Raw genomic sequence first — 19,842 nt, 5'->3', positions numbered from 1 at the left:
GCAGAAAAGAACTTCGATTTGGCGGCTTTAACTGCCTTCTGATAATGACGCCAACTCTCCTTTAGGATTTGAAAAGAAACCTGCAGCCTGTCTTTCCTCCACCTGCGTTCTGCTCTCTTACACTGCTGTCTAACAGCTTGAGTGATGTCATTAAGCCATGGTTCTGATAGAAGTTTTGTTTTCCTGGTTTTAGCGGGATCAACACGGTCCAGAATATTTAAGCAAACAGAGTTAAACTGAGTGGTTAGCTCCTCGGTGGAGAGAGACACTGAGAGCTGATCGATCCTCTCAGAGCTAAAAGCTTCAGTAAAGCGTGCAGCAGTGAAACGGTTAATGGCGCGTGAAGTACGCGCAGAATCACATGACTTTGCAGTAGGACAAGGCGGGATGATATCAAACAAGACAGGCATGTGGTCTGAGAGAACGTTGTCACCGATTACCAAATTACAAACAGAGACATCACGTGTTAAAATGAGATCCAGAGTGTGACCGTGTTGTTGGGTGGGAGCATTTACATGTTGAGTTAAATTAAATGAGTCTAACAAATCAAGGAAGTCCTTCACTAACGGCTTCTCCTGACAACAGACGTGAATATTAAAGTCACCAACGATAATAAAGTGATCATATCTTGGTGTGATGTAAGCCAGAAAATCAGAGAATTCACTTATGAAGTCCTTGGAACGAGGGGGGCGATAAACAATCGCACACAGAACGGGCGGGGAATGTCCGAGTTCAAAAGCACTCAGCTCCTAGAGCAGGGCATGAGGGTGGACAACTGTTTACAGGAAAAGTTTGATTTAAATACAGTTAATATTCCACCACCCCGCCGACCTGATGGCCGCGGGGCATTAAAACACAGACAGTCCGGAGGTAAAAGTTCCACCAAGGCGCTTGAATCACCCAAAGGCAACCAGGATTCAGTGAGAAAAAGAAAATCTAGTCCCTCGTCTTTAAAAAAGTCATTTAGAATAAAAGTCTTGTTGGCAACAGACCTTGTGTTGTTGAGGCATGTCCTGATCTGGTCCGACACAGAACCAGCCATGGTGGGGGTGGTGCGCGCCAATGGTTGCAGATTTTTAAAAACAGCGCCTCCAGGACGGTCCAAGCACCGGGCCGGTAGACAACACCCATATTTTCCCTGGTCCGGGCACGTAGGAAGCTGGCTGTGGAAACGTTGACCACGCAGAGCTTTGAGTCGGCACGTTTTCCCCGGCGTCTGGAGCGATATCTCCGAGAAGGCTGGCTTGGGGCCCAGCGTAAACAAGCAGGCACGTCTGCCAGAAGGGGTGGAAGGGGGGGGGGGGGGGTCCCGAGTCACGATCAAAGTGGTCCGAATCAGCGACAGCAGATACAGACAATCGAAGATCGAGGAGCTGTTGTCGGTCATACACAAGCAGCGAGTTGATATCCCAGACAAAAAACGAAAAAAGCAGAAATAATCCAAACAGTATCGTCAGAGGTAGATTGCAGGCCATGTACACGGGCGCCATCTTACCGGACATTTGGGACAAGATGGCCTCCTTTACTCCTCTCTCAAACCATCGTTCCTCTCTGTCCAAGATGTGCACATCTTCATCCCTGAAAGAGTGACCGCTGGCCTGGAGATGAGTGTAGACCGCAGAATCCTGGCCTGATGATGTTGATCTTCTGTGCTGGGCCATCCTTTTGGCCAGTGGCTGTTTAGTTTCCCCAATGTAAGACTGATCACAGCCCTCCTGACACTGAACAGCATACACAATATTACTCTGTTTGTGCCGGGGGACTGGATCTTATCTAATATCTTTTTTACTCTGTCTGTGGTGCCGTATTTAGGTTTCACTGCTGCTGCTAACATGTGATCCTGTGCCTTAATCCACACCTTCTGTCCCACCTTGAATGAAATGTCAAGCTCTGGTTGTTCCTCTTTATCCTTAGAATCCCGCCCACTCTCATGGGTGGTGAACTGTCGCGGGGAGGGCCTATTAGCTCAACGCCTGTCATTCAACGCTTGCCCTATCTCCACAGTTTTAGTACTCCAATGTTTGGTATTAGCATTTTTAGCTATCCAATTTTGACCAATCCTATGGTTCTTTCGGCAACCCCGTTGGCTTGTGGTGTGTAGGGTGGTGAGTAAACACGCATCACCCCAAAAGTTCAGCACCAGTGATCAACTGTGCATTGCGGAAATGTGTTCCATTATCAGTTCTCAGTTCTTTTGGTACGCCTAACGACCCACAAACTTGCTCCAGCATGTTGACCACACTGTTCTCGTTAGCCTTTCTTGCTGGTTTCACTACCACGTACCCTGACATTGAGTCTACTAGTACCAGAAGGTATTTTTCTCCCTTCTTCCCAGTGACTCCCATGGGTCCGGCAACATCCATGCACACAGATCCCCTTGGTTTGGTACTTTTAATGGTCTGCCCATCCACTCGGTGTCCTCGCCGTCCTGCGTTATATTGACCACGTACTTCACAGTCCTGTAGCACCTTGTGGACTTGTTTCAAGGGAATCCAGAGCTCCTGATTCTACAATTCCTTACGTGTAGGTAATACTCCTGCATGTCCTAGGGCCTCATGCACACTCTGCACCACCTGAACCACATACTCTTCTGGGACCCTCCCACCCTGGGAAGTTCTGTCCCACTTCTTGATCCCGATAAAAACAATTTTTCTTTGTTGAACATATCGATCCACTTCATCATTACCCTGCCAGTGCTTTCCTTCTCTGGTATGGGACTTTTGGTGCTCTATTTCTAACTGTAGATTCAGTCTCAATTCAGCTATTTTCTTCCACAAGTCATGATGAGCTACCACTTTCCCGTTTGCACTCTCAAATCCATTCTCTTCCCAAATGGACAAATCCTTTTGCAGGGCCTGTGTGCAATAATAACTCAGTTACGATTCTTGCTGTCTTTATTTTTCTGTTTGTCATTTCAAGCAGTCCTTCCAGGTCCGCTGTTACTTCCCCGGTTTGGGCGCTTCCTATAACTCTCCCTTTTCTATGACAGCACTTGTTTCCATGTTTTAGGATAAATCCCCAATGTGCAACCTGATCAAATCCTTTTTTGGATCCGTCTGTGTAGAGGGCCCATTCATTTGGTTTTAGTTCTGTAGATGATGCTTTCATCGCTTTTTTGTCAGCTGGTTGTGCAGGTCCTATCTCTAAATCAGGGTCCAGAAGGATGTCTTCCCACCTTCCCCACCGTGTATTTGTGGCTTTGGTGCTTTCCAATCAGAGTCAGAGTCAGAGTCAGAGTTTCTTTATTGTCATTCGCACCTCATGTGGTACATGTGGTGGAGCGAAATTATGTACACGGGGTCCCAGTTACATCCAACAATAAAATGTATAAGAAAAACAGTAATAACATCTAAGATATGAACTAAGAAAAACATTAACTAAATATACACTAAGCACTCATAACATAAAACATTGAACATCAGCACAAACATGAACATGAGTCTGTGAGCAGATGTGCACGCATGAACACATCAACATTGAAACAGATCAGCAGCAACATGAAACAAGATCAGCAGCAACATGATATGGTTTTTCACAGTGATTATTCTAGTTAGAGATTCATGAGTCTAACAGCCTCAGGGTAGAAGCTGTTCCTCAGTCTAGTGGTTCTACACTTAATGCTCCTTAACCTCCTTCCTGAGGGGAGTGGGGCAAAAAGTGTGTGTGCTGGGTGGGTGGGGTCCTTCATGATGCAGGTGGCCCTCTTCCTGCATCTGGAGGTGTAGATGTCTGTGATGGTGGGGAGACTGATTCCAACAGATTTCTGTGCTATGTTCCCTATCTGAGATATTTGTGCACTTGGCTTTGTGTAATTACTTTAATTGGTTGTCCTTGAGCCAAATCTTTCAGCATTCCCCAATATCTTGCAAGCACTGCCAGTTCTTTCTCTTCCTGGGGGAATTTCTTTTCGACTGAGGTTAGGGTGTAACTCTAGAGAGTTACTAATCTGCCATTGTCATTTTTTACTTTAATCATAGCATTGTCATCTTCACAACTGTCTTCAGCCACTAGTTTTGTCATCAGACTTCTTGGTTCTAGTCTTACTGCTTCTTGAATTTTCTTTTTTAGTTCTTTGATTTGTAGCGGACCACACCCAAGTTATTTAGCTTTTTTGTCCACTTTCTTCTTCCTTCTTCCTCAGGCAAGCATACAACGGTCTGGCATATTTTTGATAATTGGGGACATGGTCTCTCACGTAATTACATAGTCCCAAGATTTTCTGCAAATCGTTTTCAGATTTAGGGGGTTGGATTAGCTCCAACTTTTCCCTGTACCCCTCTGAGAGCCCCAGATCAGCTGTTACTTGGAACCCCAGATAGTTTACTTGGAACTGACCAAATTGACACTTCTTCAAGTTCAGTTTCAGCCCTGCCTCTGTTACCCTCTACACCACTTGTGTTAATCTTTCCAGATGTTCCTCTTTGGTGTCATCTGCAATAAACACATCGTCAATGTAGATTGTGGTGCCCAGATCTCTAAGCACCTCCATTACGGCTGACTGAAACACATTCGGAGAATTTTTGTACCGTTGTGGCAATCGTTGCCAGACATAGCTTTTTCCTTGATGAGTGAAAGCTGTTTTTCCTTGTGATTGTTTAGCTAACCTAAGGGAGAAGAATCCGTTTGCCAGATCAATGCAGGACTTGTACTTTTTTACTTGTAGCATTTTTAGAGTTCCCTGTGGGTTAATCAGGCTCGCTCGGTTGGCTACTGTTCGTCAATTTAGGGCCTTAAAGTTGATTACTGGTCTCCAACCCCCTCCAGCTGACTCTGGCTTCTTTATAGCTTGAATGGGGCTATTCGTGATAGGATTGATTTCTTCTCTAATAATTCCTAGAGCATTTAATTCCCTTACAATTTTATTCATTTATTTTACTGCTCCAGGGTTCAGGGGATATTGCCGTACAGGTGGATGTACTCCTCCCTCGATGAGATGCACGAACTTAGGACCTAGGTCCCCACAATCATTCTTGAACCTGGCTACTGAAGCTGATTCGATTATTTGTTTCAACTTTTCTTTTCCAACTGGGGAGAAGTCACTCTTATCTACTTTTTGTTTTATCACTTCAGGAATATTTACAGGCTTATACCAGTCTTTAACCACATGATTTTCATGTGTGGGTCCTATTTTTACCAACCTTGACATGAGCCTATCCATATATCTATTCAATGCACTGCAATCCTTTTTTGGTTTACCTAAATCATTTAGGTCTCTTGTTGTTATGAGATTATAGGGTCCTTTTACCCATACTATTCCTTGCCATATTCCGAAAGGCATTTTGTCCACGGTCCCGTTAGCTAACTGAGCCGTGAGGTGTCCTTTGGTTTTCAGGTTCCTGCGGGTCATCGACACCTCCGCCCCGGTGTCTATTAGGTAGGGTTTTCCATCCACTTTAGTGTAGATTTCGTCTCCATCCCAATAGGCGTTTTCCAGGGTGACCCGCAGCCTTTCAGCCATCATTTGGCTGGCCCTCCACTTCCCTTCATGCAGGACTCACGTAGGGCTTTCTTTTCTTCAGGTGTGAGTTTGGCATATTCTTCAGGAGGCATAAACTTTCCCCACTTTTGGGGAGTTGAGGTTGATGTGGGAGCTTGATATTTTTTAGGTTGTTCGTTCCTGTACCGTGGCTCTGATGGTCTTGGGGGTCATTCTTTGTATTGTGTTGGTGGTGGAGCCTTAAGGGAGGCCTTTGTTTGAATTTTTTCACTCTGTTTGGTCTCTTTTTTCCCTACGTTCCTCCCAATACTGTTGTTCTAGATCATACGACTTCACTGCCTGATCTAACTGGGGAACTGTAGTTTCATGTAGGGGTATTTTAGCAAAATTAATCTCCCCTCTTCTTCCTTGTGTCACTATTCTTATTGCTTTCACATATCTGGTGGGTGGAAGCACCTGTTTCAGCTGATACCAGACAGGCGTGAGGCGCTGTCCTTGATCCATGCACATCTTGGCTCTTTGAATCTGTGTCTTCATTGTCCAAGTCTTCTAGAACCAGCCTCTCGTAATGACTTTGAGCTGATTCCGGTTCGAGCTAATCAGGTCTCTCTTGTAAATGAGTCCTCGAGGCTCAATGGGATTTACCTGTATAAATAAAGGTTGATTGATTCCCCCTTGCCTACTGGGTTCGTGGTGACATGACCCAGCCATAACTTTCTAGCTGCATCACAGTCGGTAGAGTTGACTATCATGGGTCATACGTCCTTGATATAATCCTCATTACTCTCTTCTGGTCTTTTCTCTCTCACCAATGTTTTCAGTTTTTTTATACTCACGATAACTGTCTGGATCGGAGCTAGGGGTTTGACATGCAGGAGGAGTGAGCCATTGATTCATATGTTCTCGCTCGGGAGCCAACTGGTATGTGTGAGGTATCTGAGGCATCTCGGTCTGGAACGGCTCATCCTCTTCGTTGGCCGATATCTCATCTTTGAGTTTCTTTTCTGTTTCCTGAGCATATTTGAAGGCCGTTTTCTTCATTCTTCTCAACATTACATCGTGTGCTATTCCCAAATAAGCTGATCTAAACTTATTGGTCATGGGCTGACAAGCTGCTAAGGTTGGGAAGGAAGGCATCCTTAAAACATTAGCCCATTCTCCTAAGGTGACTTTAACAGTCAGTTCTACTGTTTCCTCCAACCTGTCTGCCCACACTGACGGAATGTCATAATGATTTTGTCCGGCTTCGGGTATGTAGGTCCGGCGCCCATCACTTGCTTGCACCGGTCCCCACATCAAATCCCTGGCCACTCTTTCTGACACTCTATACACATCAAATACTTTCACCGTTTTCTTTTGACCCTTTCTTTGTTCCATTCTCAGTGGCTTATATATGGCTCCTGTCTGGCCGGCCACGGATTCTAAGATAGCACTGCCCTCATTTTCTGTGTCTTCTTCATCTTGTTCTGCTTCTTTTCCTCCTTGTGAGGCTTCACTGTCACTTTGCTCACTGTCTCCGTTTAACGGTTCCATCTTTGCTGATGCTTTCCATGATGGTCTTTCCTGTTGTTGTCTTTGACCATTCTTTCCCTTTTTTATGATAGAATCATCCAGCTGCTTCCCCATAGGGGTAGTTATTGATGATATCGGGTTTTGGGAGTCATCCCATAAAGGGTCTCTGTCTTTTTTTGTATCTGGTGATGTTGACAGTTTCTCTTCATTTTCTTTTTCTCTTTTTGGGTCATATTTGGGTTGTTTATTTTCTGTCCCTGCCATGGTGGTCAAAAGCCTGGTTTCCCTGTCTTCGTACAGTTTTGTCGGGGTCACTACAACTAACTCTTTTAGTGCCGCTTCAGGCGGCATTGTTTTTGCCAAATAAGTTGTAGTATTGATCGCTACTCTTTCTGCTGCCTCCCATTGTAGATTATGTGATTGTAATCCATCTATGTACATCACTACCCGCCTAAAACTGCAGGCTATGGCCTTGCTTATTCCTTTCCTGAGGGCTATTAACATTTCTTTCATATATTCCTCTAGGCTTTCTGCTTCCTTGTAGCTCTTAATTGGGACATGTATTATGGCATGGTATGGGAGATCTGATCCGCCGGTTAAGTTTATCTTTGGCCCTTTGTCCTTTAAATCTGCTTTAAGCTCTCTTAAGTCGAACTGGTATTTGGGTCCAGCCAACTTCTTTAAAGCTTTCCTAAAGGGGGAGTTGTGGATCTTGTACGTATGGTTGGTGAATATCAGCAACCCATCTGCTTCCAATGCCCAGGGGTTCCCCATCAGCTGATACACTCGGGTTCCATTTTGGAACTTTATGACCTGGGCCTCTTCAGGCACTGGGCTGAGGTACTTTTTCTTTTGGCCCTAACCAGAGCCAAATTCAGGCTTTGTCTCTACATTGTTCTTTTTAGCTTTCTTCTTCGGGGTGTCTCTGGATTCTTCTTCTGAACCCTCACCCAGGTCTTCGTGTTGGCTCGGCTGATTTTTGGGTTTCTCATACAGAGTCTGCACTTTTGATCTTTACAATTTTCCTATGCCCTGGGCACTGCCTTTGATCATCAGGGTTCTCATCATATCCACCAGCCTGTGAGCCAACTCCTCCATTTGCTGTTCTGTTTCAGTATTCTTTGATTCATCACTGAACTCTAACTCATCATCTAATTTTGGGTTCCCTTTTTCCTCCAGGGGGTTCCTTCCCCCACTCGGGCCTGCTGCTTGGACCCAAGTTGTAGGGCCTACGTGTACAACAGTTGGCTTTGTTCATCATTGTCTGGTTCACCCCCTTTTGCTATCTGTCCCCTTTCAGTCATTTTCTCGGGTTCAGGGTCTCCCCCTGTGTCTTTGTCTACCATTTCTTCTTCTGTGTCGTTATTCTCGTCCTCCCAGAGGCTCTGCTGACTGTGACTATTCTTTAGGCCTTTTCTTGCTTCTTTTTATGCCCACATCTTTTTCAACTCTTCTTTGTAGGCTTTATATCTTGTAGCCACTGTTGATTTAGAGTTTACTAGGACCCCCTCCAAGCCTGTTGCCTTGGATATCATTTTTACTATAGGGTCATAGTTATTTGATGGGCTAATGATGGTGGTCAGGGTTCCTCCGTTCCATTCCTCAAGCCTCTGTACCCACCATCCTAACCATCTTTTTATACCTTCTTTGGCTTTTATATTGGCCGGATCGCGCAGAACCACCATTCGGCGGCTCTGTAACACTTTGGTACAATGAAATACTGCATTTCTTTGTATAAACTCAGTCAAACTCGGCAACAAGTGTTCATCCTTTATTACATTGCTTTCTCTAAACCTTTCCTGCACTAACGGGCCCCAATGTGTGAACCCTTTACCATACAAGAGAATTTCCACCAACGCTCCTGCTGTTGGGTTGAATTCTGGATCATGTGGATCATTTGCTGGGTCCTGTATAGGGATGGGGCAGATCCGATCCAGTATCGTATCGGCCTCCGATACCAGCATAATTTACGTATCGGATTTTCTGATCCACTTGCCGATATTTCCGATCCATGATGCAGGTTGGCTTCAAACTATAGAATGGATTTCCTGAACGGCGGCGTGTCTCATGAACCCAGAGTAATAAGACCCGCCTCACATTCAGGAAATCCAGTTCATAGTTTGCAGCCAGCTACAATGTGAGGACTGAGTTAGCAGCACTGTGGCTAACAGCTAACAAACTTTTCATCTAAACATGTCCACTGTATGGAAGTATTTTACACTAAAAACACCACAAGACAGCATTGTGCAATGTCTGCAGAGCCATAGTGCCACATTAAACCACGTTAAAGTTAGTTTTACGATAGACATTCAAGCTCCTTGGCTTCAGCGGGGCAGTACTCTTTGGTCAAGCCGAAAGAGGCAACTCGACCTCGGCCAGCCGAGTCCAATCTGCCCTGCTCAGTCTGCCCGTCTCCGAGGAGGGACAGACTTGAGCACGGCTGCCCCAAATCAGGCTGCCTGCTTCGGATTAAACAAGAAGTAGACGTCACTGAAACCACAGAGCTCAAATATTTACAGAGAAGTTGCTAAATTTCATCATAATTAGTGACCAACCACTATCAGTTGTATAAAACGAAGGATTTCTCAGCTTGATACTTGCAGTCAAGATATAGTTTACCCTCCAGGAGATATTTATCAGTACAACAGTAGACAATCATAAAAAAACATGATTTGAAAATTATATATATATTAAAAACATAAACAGCTACATTATAAAGTGATGTAAAATACTAAAAACAGGAACATGTCTGTTGGTTTATGCCATGAACTTAGCATGTGTTTGAAGCCATTTAACATTTAATTTAATTCATTTATTCATTCATTTAAATGAAACAAAATAAAAAAAAAATATATCAAAAAGAAAACATTGAATGAAAAGAGTGCAGAACGAAGAAAAAATTCTTATATCTGCCCCTTATAAAATATAAAACAACTTTAAACAATCACTTAAATCATTTTAATATCCACTTTAAAGCTAGGAATAAAAAGAAACATGTTTTGTGTTAGCAGAATTTATTTCTAACTTTAAAACTTATCCAACATTAATAAAACTTACCTCAAGTTGCCTTTTTGGACATGCATGCATATATTTGTACAAATTGTACTTGAGAGGAGATTATTACAGCCTCATATAAAATCAATGATGATCATGATATCGGAACTGGATCGGTATCGGCCAATACTCAGTTCTAGGTATCGGGATCGGATCGGAATTTTAAAAACTGGATCGGTGCATCCCTAGTCCTGTAGAACCTCTACTTCTGTAGGTCCCGCCTCTTCCCCCATTGCTTTTGCTTTTTGTCATCTCCAGTGTCTGCTCCTCAAAGCCTCCTGGCTGCGCTCACCAGTTCAGGGATGATCACAGACTATAATACTAACTTACTGCATGGATTATGGTCAGTAATCTTCAGTAAGCCCCCTACCCCACCCACTAGCCTAGAGTTTACTGCGGAATACGTGGCTGAGGGCCCACCCAGCCACCTGCAATTCCTTACTTTGGATTGTTTTGAGCCGATGCCCGGTCTGATTCTCCAGACGCATGGTTCGTTACGACACTTAGTCAGGTTCTCCTGATGCACGCCTTTTTTCCTCGACGCTCGGTCAATTTTTTCTGATGCACTTCTACTTTTTAGTGGGCTCCTTATCTAAGGAATGTCTCTGCCCACCCAGGGACGCCATGTTTGTCTTGCCAGAGAGGTTACCACATAAGTTATGGCAAAACCCCACTGTAGCCTCTCCTCTAAGGGGTATATCGGACCAATCTAGCACTTGAGCTTTACCCAAAATGACGTTAGGTTGATTCTACTTAAGGTTGTATCAGAAGTGATTCACCCAGACTGTTCACGACCATCAGCTGCTAGCCACACCCTTATCTCACCCCTAGACTCGTCCAACCTAGTAGTCGGGGATAGGACGTTAATCAAGGGGAAACTGGCATTTTTAGGCCGCTCACCTCCTAATGTAGAACTGCAATTGTTACCGAGCTAGTAGCTTTAGAATCTAGGCACAAGATTCCAGGGTGTTGTTTGATCCAAGCTGTGAAACCTTTAAAAACCTCCTTTTCTTGATGAATTTGAACCAAGCTTTTCCAACTTTTTGAACCCGAAGTGTAGAAATGATAGTCCAGAATTTTACATTTTATGCTTTGCTTTAATCAAGGATTTGCAGGGGTACAGCGTTATCAGCACATTATAATTGATTACATTTGATCATTCCAACAATTCTAATGACAGATAATTCATGATAGGTTCCAGAGACTGTCTTATGGGTTTTGTATGTTGTTCAGGGTCCTATTGTGTCCACAAGGCGTGGCTCTCCTGACTCCGATGAGCCAGGTTGGAGAGTCCTATCCCCTAACTCTTGAGTTGTTATTATAGAGCAGCCTATTCCTACACAGTGGAATGATATGCGCTTGGAGCCCCAAGGCAGGATAAAACCCTCAACCATCTAAGTCTATCTCACTAACCACCTAACCCCCAAAAGCAGTCCTGATCCTGAGGAATCTGGTCTGTAGTCAGCCCGGCTGAACAAAAGGTATTCCTATCTTTAAATAAAAAATCCTCTTATGAGCTGTTCCAGGTTCCTCTGATTTTCTCCGGGGGATGTAGTCATACGACCCACTCTTTGGACTGTCACAGTCCCGTTCAGCCCCGGTTCTCTACTGGGCTTCGTTTTTATTGCCTTTTGGATCTGCTGGTCAACCCACTTTTTCCTTTCACTAGTTTGATCTGATTGTTGATTGGATGTAATTTGTCACTGTGCCCTTTTAAGGCATCAAGTTGAATAAAAGTAACAATTTAATTGGTCAGTTTAAAATAAAATTCAACATTAACAAAAGGAGGGGTACTTTCAAAGTACCATTTACAACAAAGCTTTCACAATCAAGTCAATAACAAAATTAAAGTTAACCAAATTAACGAATACTCAAACCAAATTTACAATGAGTCAAAACAAAAGTAAACAAGTAAGCTTTCTGTTTTCAGAGGCTTACAACAACACCAACTACCAACAGCAACTGCAAGATTTAACTGTGGGACAAAGCCAAATAATTCTGTCAAAAGACTCAAGTCCAAAGACACAGAAACCCATACTAGTGCCGAGCTGCTCTAAACAACAGCCGCCCTGAATGGCAGGAGAGCTGGGTTTAAATAGGCAGGCCTTGTCTGTGGTTGGAGGAGCAGGAGGTGAAGAAGCCAACCAGGATGTAGATTGACATCCACTGGGGAGGATTCAGGAAGTGAAGCAGCTAATCCCAGATGGGCCACAGCACAGCTGAGTCAGCACTCAACCTGCAAACACTTGTTCCACCAAATGGCCTCAGGCCATAACACTTCCCCCCCCTTAAAATACAAAAATATGTACACAAATACAATTTTTATTTTTATTTTTATGAATGCAGTCTAGATAAGGCATCAGCAAAAATGTTGGCTGTACCCTTTTTATGTCTGATGTCAAGATTGTAGTCCTGTATAATTAAGGCCCAGCGCATTAGTCTTTGATTTTGATTGTACATGCGCGAGAGAAAAATTAGTGGATTGTGGTCGGTGTACACCACAATGGGTAAAGGACTAGATCCCAGATACACTTCAAAGTGCTGAAGTGCCAGAAGCAAAGCCAAAGCTTCCTTCTCCATGGTGGAGTAATTTAGCTGATTTCTGTTAAATTTACGTGAAAAATAGCAAATGGGATGATCAGTTCCATTTTTACCTTCCTGTAATAAAACAGCTCCAGCTCCCACTGCACTGGCATCAACATCAAGTTTAAATGGTCGCGTCATGTCTGGGGCAGAAAGTACAGGTGTATGACACAATAGAGATTTCACATTTTCAAATGAGTGCCGACACTCTGGGGTCCAGGTAAAGTCAACTTTTGGGCTCAAAAGACATGTCAGAGGATGCACAACAGTTGAAAAATTACGGCAGAAGTTTCTATAATAACTAGCCATGCAAAGAAAGCGTCTCAAAAGCATTTCTAGTGTGAGGCACAGGGAACTCAACAATGGCAGAAATTTTTGCCTCCACAGGACACACTTGTCCTTGGCCAACCCATCTACCGAGGTAGGTGACAGTAGCCTTTCCAAAGTCACACTTAGCAAGGTTCAAAGTTAGAGAAGCTTCTGCAAGTCGTGTGAACATTTGGTTTAAAACAGTTATGTGTTCCTCCCAAGTGGAGGTATACACAATGAGGTCATCCAAATATGCATTACAGTTAGATAACCCAGACAAGACTGTGTTAATTAGACGCTGAAATGTTGCAGGAGCGAGCGTTGCACATGCCAAACGCCATTACATTGTACTGTAAAAATTTGTCTGGTGTAACAAAAGCAGAGATTTCTGAAGCTCGCTTGGTAAGTGGTACTTGCCAATATCCTTTCAGCAAATCTAACTTGCTCACAAATTCGGCATTGCCAATTGTATCCACACAATCTTCAATTCTGGAGAGTGGATATGAATCTGTGACTGTCACAAAATTTACCTTTCGAAAATCTGTAATGAAACGAGAAGAGCCATCAGGTTTAATTTCTAACAAACATGGAGAACTCCAAGAACTGGAACTGTGCTTTGCAAACCCATGTTGCAACATATATTCTGTTTCAATGTTCATTAGAGCTCTTTTGACTGGGTTCAATCGATAAGGATGTTGTTTGATGGGCTTAGCGCCAGCAACATCAATGTCATGCTCAAGCACTGTGGTACAAGTTGGCACATCCTTAAACAAGCACTGAAAATTGTTTATCAGAGACAGCATATCGTTTTGTTGACTTTTTGTTAAATATCTCAGGTGGTTAGGCAACACCTTCAACATTTCAGAGTTTGACAGGCATGGGCTCTGGTTGTAGGTGGGACGCAAGATCAGACCATCTCCTTCAGGATCAGATTTAAAGTTATTTGTCACTGTTAATGCTGAGCTACCACTGGGTTGTGCTACAGCATTGTCCAAGTTGATGGTTTTAGATGTGTCACGAGAGAAGTATGGTTTTAGCATGTTTATGTGGCACACTCTGGACTATCTTCTTCTGTCAGGAGTACTGATCACATAATCAGTTTCACTTAACTGCTCATGAACCTCATAAGGTCCTGAAAACTTGGCAGCAAGTGCAGAGCCAGGTACAGGCAGCAAAGCCAGAACCTTGTCACCAGACTTAAAGTGTCTTGTGACAGCTGAACGATCATAATGTTGCCTTATAGACTTTTGTGAAGCACAAAGGGACTCTCTAGCAAAGGCACGCGAGTGGTGTAGCCTCTCACAAAACTTGGAAACAATCCAAAATATTCTCTTTAGAGGATGTTTGAGTTTAAAAGTTTCTCTTTGAGAACTTTCAGGAGACTTCTAAGTGCATGTCCAAACACTAATTCAGCTGGACTGAATCCTAAAGATTCTTGAGTGCTTTCTCTAGCTGCAAATAGCAAAAAAGGTATTCCTTCATCCCAGTTTTTCTCAGCCTCAATGCAGTATTTTCTTAGCATAGACTTTAATGTCTGATGCCAATGCTCCAAAGCACCTTGAGACTCAGGATGATAAGCACTGGAAACAGCATGGTGTATATCTAACTCATTGAGAACTTGTCTAAAAAGTTTAGACTGAAAGTTTATACCTTGATCAGTTTGTATAGTTTTAGGGAGGCCAAATGTAGAGAAAAATTTTGTCATTGTTTTGACAACTGAGCTGGAAGTGATTTTTTTCAGTGGGATGGCCTCAGGATAACGAGTTGAAGCACACATTAATGTAAGCAAAAACTGATTTCCAGCTTTTGTGTGAGATAGTGGCCCAACACAATCTATTATAAAGCATTCAAAAGGTTCTCCCACAGCAGGAATAGGTTGTAGTGGAGCATGGGGTATCAGTTTGTTAGGTTTTCCAGCCATCTGGCAGACATGACAACTGCGACAAAATTGAGTTACATCTGTTTTTAACCCAGGCCAGTAAAAATTTTTGAGAATGAACCAATACGTTTTTGTTATACCTAAATGTCCTGACCACTGACTTTCATGGGCCAAAGACAAAATTTGTTTCCAATAAACTGAAGGTACTACTACCTGTTCAACTATATTCCAATCAGAATCAGGTAAAACAACTGACACCACTTACGAAGAAGGACTCCATCATTAATGAAGAAAGCTATTGACTCAGCTCTAGCTCTATCAGCACTCACCACCCCTGCAAAACATTTTTGCAGTGTTGGATCAGTCTTCAGTGCAGCACACAGGTGGGCACGAGTGATTGGCAGCAACGGATCAGAGGACCGTAGGACATCCTGTTTGTTTTGTGCAGGAACAGCAAGATCTGGATCAGGTTCTACATGATCTGAAAAAACTGACATAAGTAAGGTGTCAGATAAGTCAATGTCATCATTTTCAGCTTTTTTCTTTAGCTTTTGGGCACGAGTAAGAACACAAGTAGGCTTGTTAACGTGACTGGGTTCTTCATTTGGTTCCAAGCTTTTTAGTTCATCTAGTACCTCTAATGTAGGAGTTACTTTTCAACCAGCAATATCATTGCCTAGCAGTAAAGCAACACCTTTAATGGGTAATGCTGGGCAAACAGCAATAGGGAAAACACCAGAGATTAGCTTTGATTGTAAATGAACTAAATGCACAGGCCTTGGAACATAGCGCATTTCAACACCCTGAATAATAGCACTATATCCACATGAAGATTCATTAGAGAATGGCAAAGTTTCAGCTAGAATAACCGATTGAGAACCACTCGTATCACGCAAAATACGAACTGGACACTGATCTGCAGGTTGTCCTGCGAGGGAAACCAACCCATCCAACAAAAATGGTTCAAAACAAGCATCAAGTTTGCAGTCAACATCAATTTTTTTCAATATTTGGCTTACTCTTAATGAATCCCACACCTTTTGGTTGAGATTGTACATTTTGCGTTTTTCGCTTCAAAGCTAAACAGTTACCAATAACATGTCCTTTCTTGCGACAATAGAAACATTCTTTATCATCCTTTTGCTGCACAGTTTTAGTTTTATCACTCACTGACTTAACAGAAAGGTTTTTAGTTGGAACAGACTGAAAAACAGTTGTGTGTAAGCCCATATTCATCAACTAGAACAGCAGCAGAAGACAGTGATTCAACTTTTTGTTCATTCAAGTGCATTACAATATGTTCTGGTAAACAATTTTTGAACTCTTCCAACAACATTAACTCTCTTAAGTTATCAAAGTCAGTGACTTTACTTGAACAGCACCATCTATCAAAGAGATTTCCTTTCTCTCTGGCAAACTCAACATAGGTCTGACTGGGACTTTTCTTAAAAGACCTACATTTTTGCCTGTAAGCCTCTGGAACAAGCTCATAAGCTTTTAAAATGGCAGATTTAATTGTGTCATAGTCTAAGACTTCATCAAGAGGAAGTGCTGCAACACCCTCTTGAGCTTTACCATGGAGTTTACATTGCAACAAAACTGACCAGACATCTGGTGACCACTACAAAGCTTGTGCTATTCGTTCAAAAGCTGCGAAATAGCAGTCTATCTCTGCTTCTCTAAATTCAGGCACCAAAGCAACGTACTTGGTAGCATCAAAGTGTCTGTTTTGTACATCAACAGAGAGACCAACAGAACCATTGGTAGAGTTCACAGGAACAGCAGAAACATATGCTCTTACCTGAGCATCAAGCTCCAGCTGACGAATTCTCACAGCTTTTTCAGCTTTAGCTTCAGCTTACATCCTTTTCATTTCTAATTGGAACTGCCTAAGCTGTGCTCTTTCCTGGGCCTCAAGTTGCAATTTAGCAAGTCGGACCTTGAGCCGAGCATTGGCTTGAGATCCAGCCGAACCACTGGCAGCAGAAAGACCAACTCGAGGAAGAGTATAAGGAGTCTTAATCCCTTCACTAACCTCAGTGCCATCTTCTGACATTTGTGAGATTGCTTGAGGTTTACCCAGAATATTTCTATCACCTTCAGCAGAAGGACCAGCAGATGGCAACGTGCCAACAGAAGTCACAGCAGGTTCATCAGCAGGAATCTCAGGAAGCACAAGTTTCAGCTCCACCAGTCTCTCCATCACAAGGTTCTTTAATTCCTTTTTAAGGAGTTGCTTTGGGCAAAAACTAGAAAAATGGGCTGCAATTTGAGCCAAATCATCTTTACGGCAAAGCTCCAGCTGATCAAGAGAGGGACGCTTTAAAAACTGCTCAAGATCAAACTGTGCCATGCTTAACGAGTGCAACAAGTTGCAGCTGCTCAACCAAGAATGTCACTGAGCTAAACTGACCAAACAATCACTACTTTTAAGTTACAGGATTACATTAAACATCCCGGACGACATTAAACATCCCAAACGAGCCCCCATTAATGTTACGACCCGGCTCAGCCAGGAGAAGGGGAGGTAACATTAAAAACCCAGATGGAAAAGGTTTGAATAAAAGTAACAATTTAATTGGTCAGTTTAAAATAAAATTCAACATTAACAAAAGGAGGGGTACTTTCAAAGTACCAATTACAACAAAGCTTTCACAATCAAGTCAAATAGCAAAATTAAGGTAAACCAAATGAATGAATACTCAAACCAAATTTACAATGAGTCAAAACAAAAGTAAACAAGTAAGCCTTCTAACTGTTTTCAGAGGCTTACAACAACACCAACTACCAACAGCAACTGCAAGGATTTAACTGTGGGACAAAGCCAAATAATTCACGTCAAGAGACTCAAGTCCAAAGACACAGAAACCCATACTAATGGCGAGCTGCTCTAAACAACAGCCGCCCTGAATGGCAGGAGAGCTGGGTTTAAATAGGCAGGCCTCATCTGTGGTTGGAGGAGCAGGAGGTGAAGAAGCCAACCAGGATGCAGATTGACGTCCACTGGGGAGGATTCAGGAAGTGAAGCAGCCAAACCCAGATGGGCCACAGCACAGCTGAGTCAGCAATCAACCTGCAAACACTTTTGTTCCACCAAATGGCCTCAGGCCATAACACAAGGCAAGAAAAGGTTACAGTTACAATGCTGGACTCTCCGGTCTGTGACGCGATCACAAACCGGAAGTCCAGATATCACATGTCATTACTCATTTATAGGGTCCTGGAATCCTCCTTCGCAGAAGGGGAGCTCAACCTGTCAGTGTATGAGGGGGCGTGACTAAGTGTGATCTCAATGGATCTTATGTGGTTCTGATGTGTTAGGAAATACGAGACGGAGCTTCAAAAGCCTTTCTACGTGATGTAGCAAGCAGATTAAAACTCTATTCCTTGACGGATATTGAATCTCTGGGAGACTTAGAGTTGCCGGCCCAGTTTAACCCAGTCAGAACCGTGTCATAATTTCATTATAATCCTGTCTCTGAGCAGATCAAAATCCCCAGGACCAGTCTAGATATAAATCTAACAGGCTGTTTGGAGTCACCATCAGAGAATGTACTAGCGAGACTGTAAAAGGCAGAACTGCAAATTACGAGTTGCTGTGCAAATGTAACAAGATAAATGCCTAAAAACAATTATTTGTTTGTTTGAAATTATGGCAAAGGTGTGTCTCAGCTGAACTATTCCTTAATCAATGCACTTTATGGTCAAATCAGCTGAATTTCAAAAATAGTTTTGCTGCTGAGGTGCTGCAAATTGTGCACACGCATATGCATGAGCCACTGCATTTCTTTAAAATTTAACAAGAAAATATCCTGATGCATGCTCAATAATCCAGGTAGAAAAATCAAAAAAAGTTAAATCTGGTCCTCTGGACATTCAAAAAAACAAAACAGAGCAAATCAACAAAAAAATGTAGAAACGTTTCGTCTCTCGTCCGAGAGACTTCCTCAGTCTGAGGTGCTGTTTTCAGCTCAGTCTCTTAAATAGCACCTTCTCAGAGTGGATCAACCAGTTTTGCTGCTGACAACCAAAACCAGGTGATCACATGCTCAAGAAGGACCATCAGCCTAACAATGGATCATTAGCACACTGATGGCTGTTTACTATTCATAGAGGGCTGAGTGATACTAGCAATCACAGCATTGTAAGAGGGGGACAGTTGAACCCGGAGGCCTCCACCCCTGTTTAACAATGGACGGTTTCTTTTCACAAAGATGGCCTCCTTTACTCCTCTCTCAAACCATCGTTCCTCTCTATCCAGGATGTGAACATCTTCATCCCTGAAAGAGTGAACGCTGGCCTGGAGATGAGTGTAGACCACAGAGTCCTGGCCTGATGATGTTGATCTTCTGTGCTGGGCCATCCTTTTGGCCAGTGGCTGTTTTGTTTCTCCGATGTAAGACTGATCACAGCCCTCCTGACACTGAACAGCATACACAACATTGCTCTGTTTGTGCCAGGGGAATGGATCTTTGGGATGAACCAGTCTTTGCCGTAATGTATTTTGGGGTTTAAAAGCCACTGGGACGTTGTGTTTAGAAAATAAACGTCTCAGTTTCTCTGATACTCCCTCAACATATGGAATGACCACTGGTCTGGGTCTGGGTTCCTCCTTTTCACCTGATGGCTGACTGGAGTCCTGTTTGGGTTTCTTCTCTGCTTTCAGGAAGGCCCAGTTAGGATATCCACATTGCTCTAGAGCCTGTCTTGTGTGGGATTTCTCCTTCTGCCTGGCTCCTGAGCTAGTGGGGACGCTGTCTGCTCTGTGATACAGAGTCCTGATGACTCCTAACTTGTGCTCCAAAGGGTGATGGGAGTCAAACTGCAAATACTGGTCTGTGTGGGTGGGTTTGCGGTACACCTCAGTTTGCAAATGTCCTCTATCAGAGACTGAGACCTCACAGTCCAAGAAAGCCAACTTGCCATTTTTTTCATCTTCTCGTGTGAACTTGATGTATTTATCCACAGAGTTGATGTGGTCAGTAAAATGTTGGACTTCCTGAGATTTAATTTTAACCCAAGTGTCGTCAACATACCTGAACCAATGACTTGGTGGTGTCCCTGAAAA

At 43.2% G+C, this 19,842-nt stretch overlaps 1 protein-coding gene across 1 annotated transcript in view; it reads left to right on the top strand.

Moving 5' to 3' along the window:
• LOC119414848 (homer protein homolog 3) overlaps nt 1-19,842 on the top strand; it is a 140,611-nt gene that overhangs the window by 90,872 nt on the left and 29,897 nt on the right. The window contains exons 11-12 of the mRNA XM_037681969.1: nt 3,557-3,589; nt 11,730-11,758. Of these exons, the coding sequence (XP_037537897.1) occupies nt 3,557-3,589; nt 11,730-11,758 (62 nt within the window). The remainder of the gene's footprint in view (nt 1-3,556; nt 3,590-11,729; nt 11,759-19,842) is intronic.

This window comes from Nematolebias whitei, chromosome 9 (genome assembly GCF_014905685.2).
Source record: "Nematolebias whitei isolate Nwh7 chromosome 9, NemWhi1, whole genome shotgun sequence".
In the NCBI taxonomy this organism is placed as follows: Eukaryota; Metazoa; Chordata; class Actinopteri; order Cyprinodontiformes; family Rivulidae; genus Nematolebias; species Nematolebias whitei.
Note: the sequence above shows the minus strand (reverse complement) of the source record. Positions and strands in the feature narration are given on the sequence as shown.